This window comes from Sorghum bicolor, chromosome 7, assembly GCF_000003195.3.
Source record: "Sorghum bicolor cultivar BTx623 chromosome 7, Sorghum_bicolor_NCBIv3, whole genome shotgun sequence".
In the NCBI taxonomy this organism is placed as follows: Eukaryota; Viridiplantae; Streptophyta; class Magnoliopsida; order Poales; family Poaceae; genus Sorghum; species Sorghum bicolor.
Window position 1 is genome coordinate 56,852,137 of NC_012876.2, and position 14,534 is coordinate 56,866,670.

A 14,534-nucleotide genomic window follows, 5' to 3' on the forward strand; every position below is an offset into this window, starting at 1 on the left:
TAGCTTGTGTAGCTTGCTAGTTATCTTCTTGCTTGTGTAGCTAGAAGTAGTTCCCTTACGTGACTAATTTGGTTTGTGTAACCTTGTTAGTCACATTGCTTAGTTTGTGTAGCTAAGTAATTTGCGCTCTCTAATTTGGCATTGGTTGCCTTGTTATTGAGCTTGCTAGTGAGCTTAGGAGCTTTGTGCTTTTGCTTACTAGTTGTGTAGGAGCTCTCCGGTTTGCAAAGTACTAGTGGCATAGGTTTGTGTGACCTTGCTCCTAGAATTGGTTAGGTGAGCTCTTGCTAAGGTAGCACCTTGTTTGCTTGTTTAGGATCTTTCACAAGGTGCTAGAGAACTTAGATAGAGGGGTGTAGTCTTGGGTAGACCGATAGTCTTAATTCCGCATTTGTTTCGGTTAGCCGACGTAATAAATTTTAGAAAGAACTATTCACCCCCCTCTAGTCTGCCATCTCGACCCTTCAGCAGCCATAAACAACATTCAACTGACATGAGATAACAGTCTATTACAATGGAAAGACAAATAGGCATGAAGCCATAAGTGCGTAAGCATTCCACAATACAATATTACAATTACAATCTGACAATCTGTTTTTTGATGGGGCAAACACAGTTACACAAATGAAAATCGACACGAAGTCCTCGAATGGAACTTAAGACAGAGTTTGGACGACATTATTTCACACAAACAAACCACATCGATAGCAAAGCAAACCACATCATTCAGCCTCAGAATCAGAAAGTGAATCAGATGGCATAGCACTGTCATTTTCTCCATCAGAAGATGAAGCAGATAACTCATCATCAGCAATAGGAATCAACCTCTTTCTCTTCTTGGTCTGGTTACCTCTCTTCCTTGGTGCTGGTGCAGTTGCAACTCCCTGTGATCCATCTCCAATTTCTTGTTCCTGCTCCGAATCCATTTCTGTTGGCTCAACGTCAGTGATCCACTCATTGTCTTCATCTTCTAAAGCATCACTAACAGGTTTCTCAAGGGGGTCTCTATCCTTGTTGTCCTTCTTTTGTCTCAGTTTTGAGTTGAACTTGACAAACACAAGATCCCTCATTCTGTCATGCAGCAGCTTATTGCGTCTCTTTGTGTGGACCTACATAGAATTTGACAAACACAAGATTCTTGTTCAAATGAGAGGAATAAGAGTGTAACTGTGTAAGAGTAAGAGTGTAAGACATATTCTTACTTGTTGAAATGAACTCCAACATCTCTCACAAGCTGATGAACTGCATGTCAAACTAAGAATCCTAGCAGCTAACTTTCTAAGGTTTGGTCCACTACTACCATGATTCAGCCACCACTTAGCTACATTAAAAAAGTGGAAAATAGAGGACAATGTAAATTATTTGTTGAGAGCCTGAGACAATATATAAGAAATTTATTTGCTAGAGGCAGCATAGAGTATAATTTTTCATACCTGGATCAAAATGAATATTTTTGCACTGCCTTTTAGCAATTTCTTTGCCAAAAGATCCTTCAGCATCCTGGTACTTTTGAAGCTCTTCAATAATCTTGTCCTGAGTTTCTCCATCTGGAACAATCTTTTTAATGCAAGTTATTACACCATCTCTAAATGTTTCATTGTCCTCTACAACCACCTTGTTTCGATAATAGTAGAAAGGGTTCAGGTAGTAACCAGCCCTATGTAAAGGTGCCTTGAGCTTGTTGTCCCACCTTTTGTTAATGAAATAAAAAACATCCTCAAACTTTTTCCTGTCATTATTGAACCTCTTAGAGATCCCATTCTTAGCCTCCTGTAGATACCCATATAAGAACCCCATTGCTGGCACATCACTATCCATTCTCCTCAAGACAATATCTAATGGCTCAAAGTAATTACCAACAGTCTCAACATCTCTCCAGAAAGTTTCAGACTTGACAACCTTCTCTGCTTTCTTCCCTTTATCACTCTTTAGGTAGCCTAGTTTAGTCAGCTCATCCTCCCTAAAAAGCCTTTGCAATTGCTTCTTGTTTTCTAGCAAGCTTTTCAAGTTGAGATAAGTTATAGCAAACCTTGTAACACCACACTGTTGATGGTCCTTAAGTACTAAATATTGTCGACGAAAGCTAGTCGGCAGTCTACCTTGGGGTATACCCACGGTAGTAGTTTATCGGTTGACGGTGCGCAAACTACGAACTCGATGGTGACGCAAGACACGGACAAGCTTTTTATCCAGGTTCGGCCGCCGAGTTGGCGTAATACCTACGTCCTGCGTCTGGTTGTATTGATTTGTGTTGAGAGAATCTGTCCTAGGGGGGTCCCTTGCCCCTCCTTATATAGTCTGGAGGGCAGGGGGGTTATAGATCTGGAAACTAATCCTAGTCGGTTACAATTGCCATAGATAGTTCGATATCAATTCGTATTCTAACCGACTAGAATCCTACTTGATCTCTACGTCTTGTTTCCTTGCGCGAAGCTCCAGGCTATCGGATCAAGCCTCGAGCCCGTCTCGTGATGGGCCAAGCCTCCTGGCCCAAGTCTAGCCGTAAGGGTATAGGGGTTTATACCCCCACAGCTAGTCCCCGAGCACCATGTATTGTGATGTAACACGCCGTCTTGAGCTTCTTCGATCAGTGAGGCTTGACGTCTTCAATAAGCAGAAAAATCGCCCAAACAGTTGCAAACGGTATTTTGACCAACTCAAAGGCAGTTGATCAACATTATCATCGAAGAAGCAGGTTGTTCGAAGAATGCATGGTGCTCTAAATTAAAAAAGATTTCTTTCCTGGTGAAGTGTGCCCACTTTACTTTTCTGAAAAGTATAAACCTCAAAAAAGCAAGCATATTCACCGCAAGGTGAAGTGTGCCCACTTAGTCCCCGAGCCTGGTAGTAGGTGGCGTAGGCACGTGGTGCCAGGGTCAAAAGAAAAGTCCTCAAAGAAATTTTGAAACTGAGATGCATCGCCAGATGCATCGTAACGATGTAGTCCCCAAGCTTGCTGGAAGGCGATGTATGAGCCTTGTAGCAAGGTCTAAAAAATTGAATTTACCAGTCTGTCTGCAATTGAATAGACTAATCGACCAGTCCCCGGGTGTACAATAGTATGACGACCAGTCCCCAGGCACCATGTGCGCTCCTCAGAATTCTGAGTTACTATACTGGACGACCAGTCCCCGAGCATCGAACGCCCAGTGGTCGATGTGATTTTTGAAGTTCTGAGCTGATAGACTGGGCGACCAGTCCCCGAGCATCAAGTGCTCGGTGGTCAGTGCAGTCCTTCACGTCCGAGTTAATAGACTGGGCGACCAGTCCCCGAGCATCAAGTGCTCGGTGGTCGGTGCAGTCTTTGAAGTGCCGAATCGATAGACTGGGCGACCAGTCCCCGAGCATCAAGTGCTCGGTGGTCGGTGCAGTCTTTGGATTGTTGACTCTCTACCAGTTTTATCTGCTTGTTTTGAAAATGTTTCCACACAAAAAGTTGACGTGACGGGACCTTCTGACGGGATGTCAGATGGATGCATGAAAAGTTGTGCCTGGCAACTGTACAGCCATCCTTTGCACGGTTTGAGAAAAGGAAACCATCAATTTGTACGAAAACTCCGCCGCATTAATTGTCGATAATCATTGAAAACCGAAACGTCACGTCCGCCGTATGGCCCGCCCACTTCCCAAGAATGCGGGAAGTGGGAGGGGTGAAGTTGCGGGTTATAAGAGCTCGACAGTTCCGCCTGTACTGCTTACCCTACCATTTCCTTCAAACCTTCCACTCTTGCCTCCTTCAATCACCTGCATCTTCCTAACTCAAATCCACTTCCTCACCTCCAATGGCGAAGAGCGACTCCAAGAAGAGGGCCGAACTGATGGCCAAGGAGTGGAAGAAGTCCCGCAGCACCACCAAGTCTCTGGGTGACCTCGTCGATATGGGGCTTCTGCACGGCCCGGAGCTCTGCGGCTGGAGGGCACCGGAGGGGGAGAGCTACCCCGACCCCCGCGCCGGTGAGATCGTCGTGTTCGAAGATTACTTTAAGAGGGGTTTTGGGGTGCCTGTCCACCCTTTTCTCCAGGGTCTTCTTTTGTATTATGAGATCGGGATTTGCAATCTGCACCCGAACTCAATCCTTCTTATTTCAACTTTTATCCATTTGTGCGAGGCCTATGTTGGCATAGAGCTGCACTTCGATCTCTTCCGCTATCTTTTCTGTTTAAGGAAGAAGGGAGCAGTTGGAGGCTCCAAGGTTGCAGGTGGAGTATACCTCAACCTTCGCGACGGGATGAAGAATCGCTACCTGCACTGCCCCTGGAACACTTCCTTGACCGAATGGTACAGGAGGTGGTTCTACATCAGGGAAGAACCGGGCAGCTCCACGTTCTGCGACGTGGGATACATCCCCGAGAAGAGGGTGAGCTGGACCGACCACCCAGCGTACGCCGGTCAAGTGGCAGACCTGATGCAGCTGATCGACTGGTCGCACCTGGACGGGCTTGGCGTGGTCGGCAACTTCATTTGCCGCCGGGTGATGCCCTGCCAGAAGAGGGTGCACTCGGCGTACGAGTATGCCGGAAGCGTAGACCCGACCAGGATGCGACCTGAGGTCTTGGAGAAGGCGGAGGTACAACAGCTGTTGAACGAGCTGTTCAACTTTGCGGACGGAGGCTTCGTCCGTGGTAGTGATCGGGTGCAAGCCTTCAAGTTGGCGCGACCAGCACCAAAGGTATCTTACAGATATTTTTGCTTTAGCATCCATGTATCGTCTGCAGCTGGCTTATCTTTGTTGGTTTTGCATATCGGAGATGTCGACCGGTGCACAGTGTATGTATCACTGGCACCTGGAATGGAGAATCCTGCGGGAGAAGATCCGCTGGAGAAAGGCGCTGTTCGGTGTACTCGTTACACCAGCAGTGAGGAAGACCAGGCCCGCCCCGTCCCGACCACCGAGGATAGGTGGCGGGGAAAAGGCCAATGGCGGCGGATCCGTCGCCGGCGCCGACGCTGCCGGGCGAGAGCAGCCGACCGCCGAAGCATCGTCGGTTCGTTCGTATTACTGATGACGACGAGGAGGAGGAGGAGGCTGCACCATCGTTGGTCCGGAGGCCTCACAGCCGTCCGGACAGCGTGCCGGCCACTGCTGATCAAGTGGCCAGCGACCCTCCTGCGCCTCGCGTTGAGGAGACGGGGGCATAGGTGCCAACTGGCCGGGCAAGGAGGAGGTTCACCGCGACCCACCGTCGGTCGGAGCTGTAAGTGTTCGACTTACGTATTTTGGCGATTTTTTTGAGCTGTTGTTGAAAATATCGCTCTGTTATGTAGCGCGGCGTCGGACGTCAATCCCGACCAGACCGCAGAACAGGTGACGGCTGCTCCTGTTGCCGCCGCTGAGGACGCCGCACCAAAGGCCACAGGGCAACCTGCAGCGGCGGCGGGCACCGAGGATCAATCTGCCCCGACGAGTGCCGCGGCGAGCACTCAGCCGAGGAGTGAGGAGGCAACAGGGCCCCCTCCCCCGAGTACTATTGCAGAGGAGGAGAGCAGAGTCCCGACTCCTCCAGCCGAAGGGAGGGTGCCGACACCGCCCCGAGCAGGGGCTTCTTCGCCCGTGGGCTCCCCTGGCCCAGACCAGGGACCAGTGATGCCCTCGACCGCGGCCGGAGGCAATGCGGCAAACGAGAAGCCCCAGGAGGCCTCCGACGACGACGTGGAAGAGGTCCAGGGTCGTCCCCGTGATGGTCGCCAGCACGTCTATGTGTGGCGCCAACGCGGGGACCACTTTATTGGACATGAGGAGCTCGCGGAGACGGAAGAGGCCGCGAGGGTGGAGCGCGCGGCTAAACGCCTCGTGGACGAGGTTAAGGTAGGTGGTCCTGTGTGCTGCTTGGATAACTTTGTGCAGTGTTCCCGTATTCGACATGTGTTCTTTTTGCAGGGTGCAATGCGAACGGCGAAGTACCGGAAACGGTGCTTTGACCAGATCGAAGGAATTGTGGCCGAGAATAAGGCCTTGTCCGTGGAGGTAGACCGGCTACGGTCGGAGGTTGGGGAGAAGGTGGCCGAGATGAATGCCCAGGAGGAGCATCGTCTCGAGCTTACCCGTCGCTTGGCCGACCAGTACCGGCAGCGAGAAGGTTAGTCACGCGCTCCGAGCAGCTTTGTGTAGCTGTGTAGTTTGTTTTACTGACCAGGTTATGATTCACGTAGACTTGGAGGAGGAGGTGGCGCGCCTCCGACAGGAGAAGGAGCAGCTCAGCCAAGAGCTTGCCGGTGCGCTAGAGTCCGGGCGCCGAGCGGGAGAGGAGTTGGGTCGGAAGGACCGGGAGTTATCTGGTAATACTCGCCGCCTCGTTATCTGCCGCTTGTCGCCCCTTTGTTTTTTGATATGTCAAAAATAACGTCCTGCTTGATTTGCAGTGCTCAAGGTGAACACCAAGAAGCACCTGGATGAGCTGATCAAGGACCGGGACTCCTGGAAGGTCAATTGTTGTAAGATCTGGAATGGAGTATCCCCGGTCCTGGATCTGATCAGTCCCGAGCTCCCGGAGAGCCAGCCCCGCGCGCTGAGGTTGACTCCAGTGGAGAAGGCGCAACGGGCGTGGGACTGGCTCCAGCAATTTGTGAAGGACGCCGGGGAGTTTGCTGGCGCGCATGTCCTTAGCATGGTGTGCGCCCACTACCCCCTGGTCAACTTGACCAGGCTGGAGAAGGGGTACCCCAAGGAGGTCGGCCCGCAGGAGGCGGACGAGCTTCGGGGGGGTCTGCTGGACTTGTCGTCGACGGTGATCGGCGACATCAATCTATGCGGAACGGCCACTACCCTCGACCAGCCAGGTTCAGACAGGTCGGCCAGGGACATGTCAGGCGCGTCTATTGCGGGAGATGGGCGGTCGACGCCTGCGGTCTCGACCAGCCAGGCGCCGGTGGCCCCGACCCCTTCGTCCGGGCAGCAGGGCCAGGCGGGTGATCAGCCCGAGCAGTAGGCCAATAGGGTAGTCTGTAGGAATAGACTAGCGTCTGCCCGTCAGGGTATTTATTGTAAACTTTGTATGTAAAGTTTGTAATAAAGTTTGCTTTTGTCATGACTGTTATTTTGAGCGCTGTACAATTATCTGAGTGACGTGCCACTGTATTTGACTTTTTAGTCGCTAAGAGCTTCCGGTGCAGATGGCTTTCCGAGTTCTGCGTGTAACAAAGTATAGGCAAAAAATAGAAACCTTTATTATTGATAGCTATAAGATATTTACAAGCAAAAGTTATTAGAACTTATGGATAAAATCGTCGCAGTTTGTCTATGTGCCAAGAGTTGGGCACGCGTGTTCCGTCTGGGTATGCCAATCTGTAGGACGTGGGTCGTGTGACTTCAGCGACCACGAAGGGTCCTTCCCAGGGAGTGGATAGCTTGTGCATTCCCTCTTGGCTTGTTTTCCACCTAAGTACCAGATCGCCGACCACGAAGGAACGGTCCTTGACGTTCCTGTTGTGGTATCGCCTCACTGCCGCGAGATACTTTGCTGTTCGGAGACAAGAATTCAAACACTTTTCCTCCATGCAGTTGATTTCGAGCTCTCTGGCGTTGTCGGCTGTTGACTGGTCGAAGTTTTCCATCCTAGGAGAACCGAAGGTTATGTCAGACGGCAGGACTGCCTCGGTGCCGTAAACCATGAAGTAGGGAGACACTCCTGTGTTCCGACTGGTCTGAGTTCGGAGGCCCCAGACCACGGCTGGTAACTCTTTCATCCATCGACCGGGTGCTCTGTCGTTCTCGGTGTACAGCCGTTTCTTTAGGGCGTCAATGATCATTCCATTTGCGCGCTCAACTTGACCATTTGCCCGTGGGTGAGCCACTGACACATATTTTATGACTATGCCCCTGTCATCGCAGAAGTCCCAAAATGTGGTGCCAGTAAACTGAGTACCCAGGTCGGTGATTATGCTGTTCGGGATGCCGAATCTGTGTATGATTTGATTGAGGAACTCCACAGCCTTCTCGGAGGTTGCTTTGACCAGAGGCATGTATTCGATCCATTTGGAGAACTTGTCGATTAACACAAAAACAAACTTGAAGTTGCCGGGAGCTGGTTTAAATGGCCCGATCATGTCAAGCCCCCAGCAGGCAAAGGGCCAGGATGACGGGATGGTTTGAATATCATGAGCAGGTACGTGGGTCCTTTTAGCGAAGAACTGACATCCCTCGCAGTGTCGGACCAGTTTTTCTGCGTCATTTACCGCGGTTGGCCAATAAAAACTTGCTCGGAAGGCTTTCCCGACTAGCGTTCTGGATGCGGCGTGATTGCCGCAGGATCCAGCGTGTATGTCTTCTAGGAGCTTGATACCATCATCTTGGGATATGCACTTGAGCAGTACTTCAGAACTTGCGTTTTTTCGCTTGAGTTTGCCGTCGACCAGGATGTAGTTCTTTGACCGTCGAATGAGGCGCTCGTTCTCTGTTTTGTCCTGAAAGCCTGACCCGTCCGATATATATTTGATGAACGGGGTACGCCAATCACGACCACTGGTTGTCGGAGTGGAATCGTCTATGAGCATTGCCTCAGTGAGTTGCTTTTCGACTAGGCCGGAGCCTACGCTTGGCTCGTCGATGTCGTGGACGAAAATACCCCGCGGGATCTGGGCCCGAGATGACCCTAACTTCGACAACGCATCTGCTGCCTGGTTCTTATCCCGGACCACGTGGATGTACTCTATGCCGTAGAAGTTGGTTTCCCATTTGCGAATTTCTTTGCAGTAGAGATCCATCTTCTCGTGGGTTGCGTCCCATTCCTTGTTGAGCTGGTTGATAACCAAAGCAGAGTCGCCATAGACATAGAGGCGTTTGACTCCCAGCTCAACGGCTAGCCTTATGCCGTGCAGGCATGCTTCGTATTCGGCGACATTGTTTGACGCTGGAAAGAGGATCCTAAGGACGTAACGCAGTTTGTCCTTGTTAGGCGACACGAACAGTATCCCAGCGCCGGCACCGTTGATGTTCAAGGATCCGCCAAAGAACATTGACCAGTGGTCGGAGACATCGGGAACGGGAGGCTCGTTGAGATCCGTCCACTCAGCAATGAAATCAACCAAGGCCTGAGACTTAACTGTGGTGCGGCTCTGGAACTCCAGGAAAAATGGGCATAACTCCATCGCCCATTTTACGATTCTGCCGTTGGCATCTTTATTGCGCAGAATGTCCCCGAGAGGGAAACTGGTGGTCACCAAGACTCGATGGCCGTCGAAGTAGTGCTTCAGCTTTCTTGACGTTATTAGAATGGCGTATATGAGCTTCTGTATTTGTGGGTACCTGGCCTTGGACTCGTTTAGGACTTCGCTTATGAAGTAAACGGGTCTCTAAACTTTGTAGACATGACCTGGCTCATCTCGTTCGACCACTATTGCCGTGGAAACAACCCTGTCGGTTGCAGCAATGTAAAGGAGTACGTCTTCATTGAGCTGAGGCGCTGTAAGAACAGGTGGTGAAGTGAGGAAAGTCTTAAGCTGAGTGAACGCGGCGTCGGCTTCCTCTGTCCAAGAGAATTTTTCCGACGCTTTCAAGAGTTTGAAGAAAGGGAGGCCTTTTTCTCCTAGTCTTGAGATAAAGAGACTTAGGGCGGCCATACATCCGGTGAGTTTCTGAATGTCCTTGATATTTTTAGGTGGTCGCATGTCGAGTACTGCTTTTACTTTGGAGGGATTTGGCCGTATGCCGTCACGACTGACGACGTTGCCAAGCAGTAGACCGGAAGGAACATCGAAAATGCACTTCTTGGGGTTAAGCTTCCACTTGTACCTATTAAGCGCCTTGAAAGTTCGGTCTAAGTTGTCGATTAGGGTGCTTGCGTCCCTTGTTTTGACGACGACGTCATCTACATAGGCCTCGACGAGGTCGTCACGAATCTCGTCGTGGAGGCACTGCTGTATAGCTCGTTGATAAGTGGCTCCGGCATTTTTGAGTCTGAATGACATAGTCGTGTAGCAATATGCGCCGAAAGGAGTAATGAAAGATGTTTTGATTTGATCGTCTTTGAAAGAGCATCTAGGCCCCTAGTGGTTTCGCTGATTAATGACATTGTTGATTACTATGACTAACGTGTGTTTTGCAGAGGCAAAGTCATTGGTAAGGTCATGGTAAATAGGTACTCGATGAACAGGGACGTACATGCCTACTTAATAGTGGAAATCGTTTCGGTTTTCAAAGGACGGATGGACATCGTCAAGACTAGACTAGGTCTAAGTGCCATATGGTGAAGAAGGGCACTTAAAGTAGTTTAGGACTTTATTTTCCTTTGACCATACTATTAAGAGGGGCTTTGATCTAGTAGCTTGACTTAGGCAAGGCTTTAGGTTTAGGTGTGGTGCACACTTAGTAAACCTAGCACTGGGCAGCTCAGAGATAGTCCTTAGATCGAGAGGAACCAACTTCGTTTGGGAGCGATCGCGTTTCGACGAAGTTTGGGTGCCCAAAGGGGCACCGGACGCTGCACCGGACGCTCTGTGAGTGCGTCCGGTGAGGTCCTTAGCCGTTAGAACAGGCCAGTGCTTAGAGTTGAGCACCGGACGCTAGCACCGGACGCACCGGGTAGCGTCCGGTCCCATACCCAAGGAGCTTGCAAAGTTCCCTTGAGCACCGGACGCTAGCACCGGACGCACCGGGTAGCGTCTGGTCCCATGCGCAGGGAGCATGTAAAGTTTCCACGAGCACCGGACGGTGCACCGGACGCTGGAAGTTAGCGTCCGGTGACCTGTCAGAGAGAAGTACAGTTAGCCATTATGTCACACCGGACGCTCGGTGCAGTGCGTCCGGTGCAACATAATGTGCGTCCGGTGACCCCGTTTTCAGTGGAAAACGGTTGGCCGACCTTTGGACTTCATGGATAGTATTTATACTTCTTCACCTCGTCCATGAAAGCTCTCTTGCCCATTTGAACATCAGAGAAACTTGTTGTGGAGCAAGAGAGTTGCAAGAGCCTAGAGAGGATTGAGTTTTGAGTGAATTCTTGAGAGAATCCTCCTCTAGAGAGTTCCAAGAGTCAAGTGTGCATCCACCACTCTCTAGTGCCTTGTTTGGGTCAAGTGAGAGTTCTTTGCTTGTTACTCTTGGTGATCGCCATCACCTAGACGGTTCGGTGGTGATTGGAGGCACGAAGATCACCCAGAGTTCTTGTGGGTGGCTCGTGTCAAGCTTGTGAGCGGTTTTGGGCGATTCACCACGACGGAGTGTCGAAGAATCAGCCCGTAGAGAGCACTTGGTCCTTGCGCGGACCAAGGGGGAGCAAGACCCTTGCGCGGGTGCTCCAACGAGGACTAGTGGAGAGTGGCGACTCTCCGATACCTCGGCAAAACATCGCCGAGCACTTTCTTCCACTACTCCTTTACTTTCTAGCATTTACTTTGTGCTTTTACATTCTTAGAATTGCCATGCTAGAATAGGATTGGAACTAGGTTGCAAAACTTTTATCCGGTAGCTCTCTAAGTCACACTAGGCACAAGGGGTTGAATTGGAGCTTATAGGTTGCTTAAATTTTTAGAGAAGCCCAATTCACCCCCCCCTCTTGGGCATCTTGATCCTTTCAATTGGTATCAGAGCCTAGTGCTCATTATTTAGGCTTCACCGCCTAGAGAAAGATGTCTAACGGGGATGGACCGCCACCCATGTTCGATGGGGATGACTTCCCGTATTGGAAAATACGGATGGAGTCATACCTTGAGGCATGCGATGTAAAGTGCCTAAAAGCCGCGACCGAAAGGGTTTGCCCCTCCGGAAAAAGCCACCGCTCTTACTCCACAAGAGCAAGAAAACGAGAAGTGGAATGTGAAGGCCAAAAACCACATCTTTAGAGGTCTTTGCAAAGAGATGTTCAACCGCGTTCGGAGCCACAAAACCGCCAATGAACTTTGGAAGGAACTTTGTGCGCTCCATGAGGGAACAAAGAGTGAACGCGAGGAGCGCTATCACCTAGTGATGAACAAGCTTAATACATTTGAAATGCTTCCTAAAGAAAATGCTAATGAAATGTATTCTCGCTTGAATGTCATTGTAGAGGAGCTAAATGGACTTGGGCTTACACAAATGAGTACGGCGGATGTAGCAAGGAAGATACTATGTGTGCTTCCCATTGAGAAATATGGGCACATAGTAACCGTGCTTCATCAAGGCGATCTTTCCACCGCTACACCAACCACCATATTGGGGAAGATCAATGCTCATGAAATGTACATGCACATGAACCCTCAAGATGGCTCCTCGTCGGCCAAGAAAGAGAAGAAGGATTTGGCCCTCAAAGCTTCTCACAAGGGCAAAGCCAAGAAGATGGAAGTTGAGTCATCAACTTCAAGTGATGATGATGCATCTATTGCCCTCTTGGTGAGAAGGACCACCAAGATGTTGAAGAAGCTCAACAAGAATGGAGTCAACTTTGATTCCAAGAAGAAGAAGTTTTTCACAAGTAGCAAGAGGAAACCCATCTCCAAGATGGATTGCTACAATTGTGGTGAGCTTGGTCATCTTGCTCATCAATGTCCAAAGCCCAAGAAGGACAAGTACAAGAAGAAGAACAAAGATCAAGATGACTCAAGTGATGATGAGAAGAATGACAAGAAGCAATACAAGAAGAAAGGTGGCAAGAAGAAGGAGCACTACAAGAAGAAAAATGGCAAGGCCTACATTGTTGGTGATTAGCTCACCGACATTGAGATCTCAAGTGGTGAGTCCTCCGGAAATGAAAGTGATGATGAGAAGGTTGCCGCCATTGCCATCGATGCTCCATCACCATCATCTTCACCACCATCTACATCCTCTACACACCTATGCCTTATGGCTAAGGGTGACCGGAAGGTACAAAGTGAGGATGAGAGTAGTGAAAGTGAAAGTGATAGTGAATATGAATCACCTTCTTATGATGAACTTGTAAAATTGCTAAACAAGTACACAAAGGTCATAAGAAAAACTAGAAGTGAAAATGAAAAGCTTGAACTTGAAAATGACACTCTTCTAGCAAAGCTTAAATCTAGTGATGAGCTTAGAGACCAAAATGAGATCATGACCACCAAGCTCAAGGAGCTCAAACTCTCTCTAAAAGAGCTCAAAGAAAAACATGATAAACTTGAGAGTGTTCATGATGAGCTTATCACTAGATATAGAGCAATGAAAGAAGAGCTAACAACTCTAAAAGAAAACTATGACAACCTTGAGATTGCTTATGAACTTGCAATTGATGAAACACATGTTGCTACTAACAATGTTGCTAAGCTTGATGTAGCCACATCTTGTGATGACTTACTTGTGGAGAGCACAAGCAAATGTGTTGATTGCAAGGGCAAGAAAGTGGTAGTGGCCGAGAGCTATGAGGACACTATCAAGCTCAAGGATGAAATTGTCATGCTCAAGAAAGAGTTGCAAGAACAAGTCAAGCACAAGACCATTGTGATTGAGTCACTTGACCAAGATAAGAAGCTTGCATATGAGAACAAGTTACTCAAGGAAGAAAATCAATATCTCAAGCTTGGTTTGATGTATGACAAGCAAGAAGAAGATGAGACATTCATCTTGGATGAGTTAGCTAGCAACAATAACCCAATCATCAAGAAGCTAACTCAAGAAAACAACAAGCTCAAGAAAGAGAAGGAACACCTAACCATGGGGTTAGCAAAATTCACAAAAGGGAAGGACCTTCAAAGTGAGCTTTTCATGAACACCGTCATGAAGATGGACAAGAGTGGGATTGGCTATAAGGCTCATCAAACAAAGCTCATCAAGTCTCTAGCCACTCATGATCAAGCAAGCAAGCCAAAGCCAAAAAGATGTTTTGAGTGTGGTCAAGAAGGACACTTTGCTCATGAGTGTAAGGCACCACTACCACCACCCTTGCCCAAGCATGCAATACCATTTGCCTTCAATGCTCATTACATTGTAAGGAAAGACAAGTGTGGCAAGGTCAAGGTTAGCTTCATGGGGCCACCAAACAAGCAAAGGCCAAAGAAGATTTGGGTGCCAAAGCAACTAGTAGAGAAGGTCAAGGGCCCTAAGCAAATGTGGGTCCCTAAATCTCAAGCTTGATCTCTTGTGTGTAGGTGAACTACAAGACCAGTGGATCACATTGGGTAATTGATAGTGGTTGCACTCAACATATGACCGGAGATCCCCGGATGTTCACCTCTCTTGATGAAGATGTTGACAACCAAGAGAAGATCACATTTGGTGACAATTCAAAAGGGAAAGTCAAGGGACTAGGAAAGGTTGCTATTTCAAATGACAACTCCATCACCAATGTGCTCTATGTGCAATCTTTGAGTTTCAACTTGCTCTCGGTTGGACAACTTTGTGATCTTGGATTTGAATGCCTATTCAAGAAGAAGGAAGTAATTGTGACCAAGGAAGATGACAATGAAGTAATTTTCAAAGGGTTCCGGCAGAACAACTTGTATGTGGTTGATTTCTCATCCAATGAAGTTGATGTCAAGACTTGCTTATTCACCAAGACTTCACTTGGGTGGTTGTGGCATAGAAGGCTAGCACATATTGGAATGGGCACGCTCAAGAAGTTGATGAAGAAAGAATTGATTAGAGGCTTGAAGGATGTGTCATTTGAGAAGGACA

At 48.8% G+C, this 14,534-nt stretch overlaps 1 protein-coding gene across 1 annotated transcript; it reads right to left on the minus strand.

The window, feature by feature from the left end:
- Nucleotides 723-1,797, minus strand: LOC8077838. Its single transcript, XM_002445513.2, has 3 exons — nt 1,434-1,797; nt 1,203-1,321; nt 723-1,109 (listed from the first exon to the last, which is right to left on the minus strand). Exons 1-3 carry the CDS (start codon nt 1,795-1,797, stop codon nt 723-725), a joined length of 870 nt encoding a protein of 289 aa, XP_002445558.2.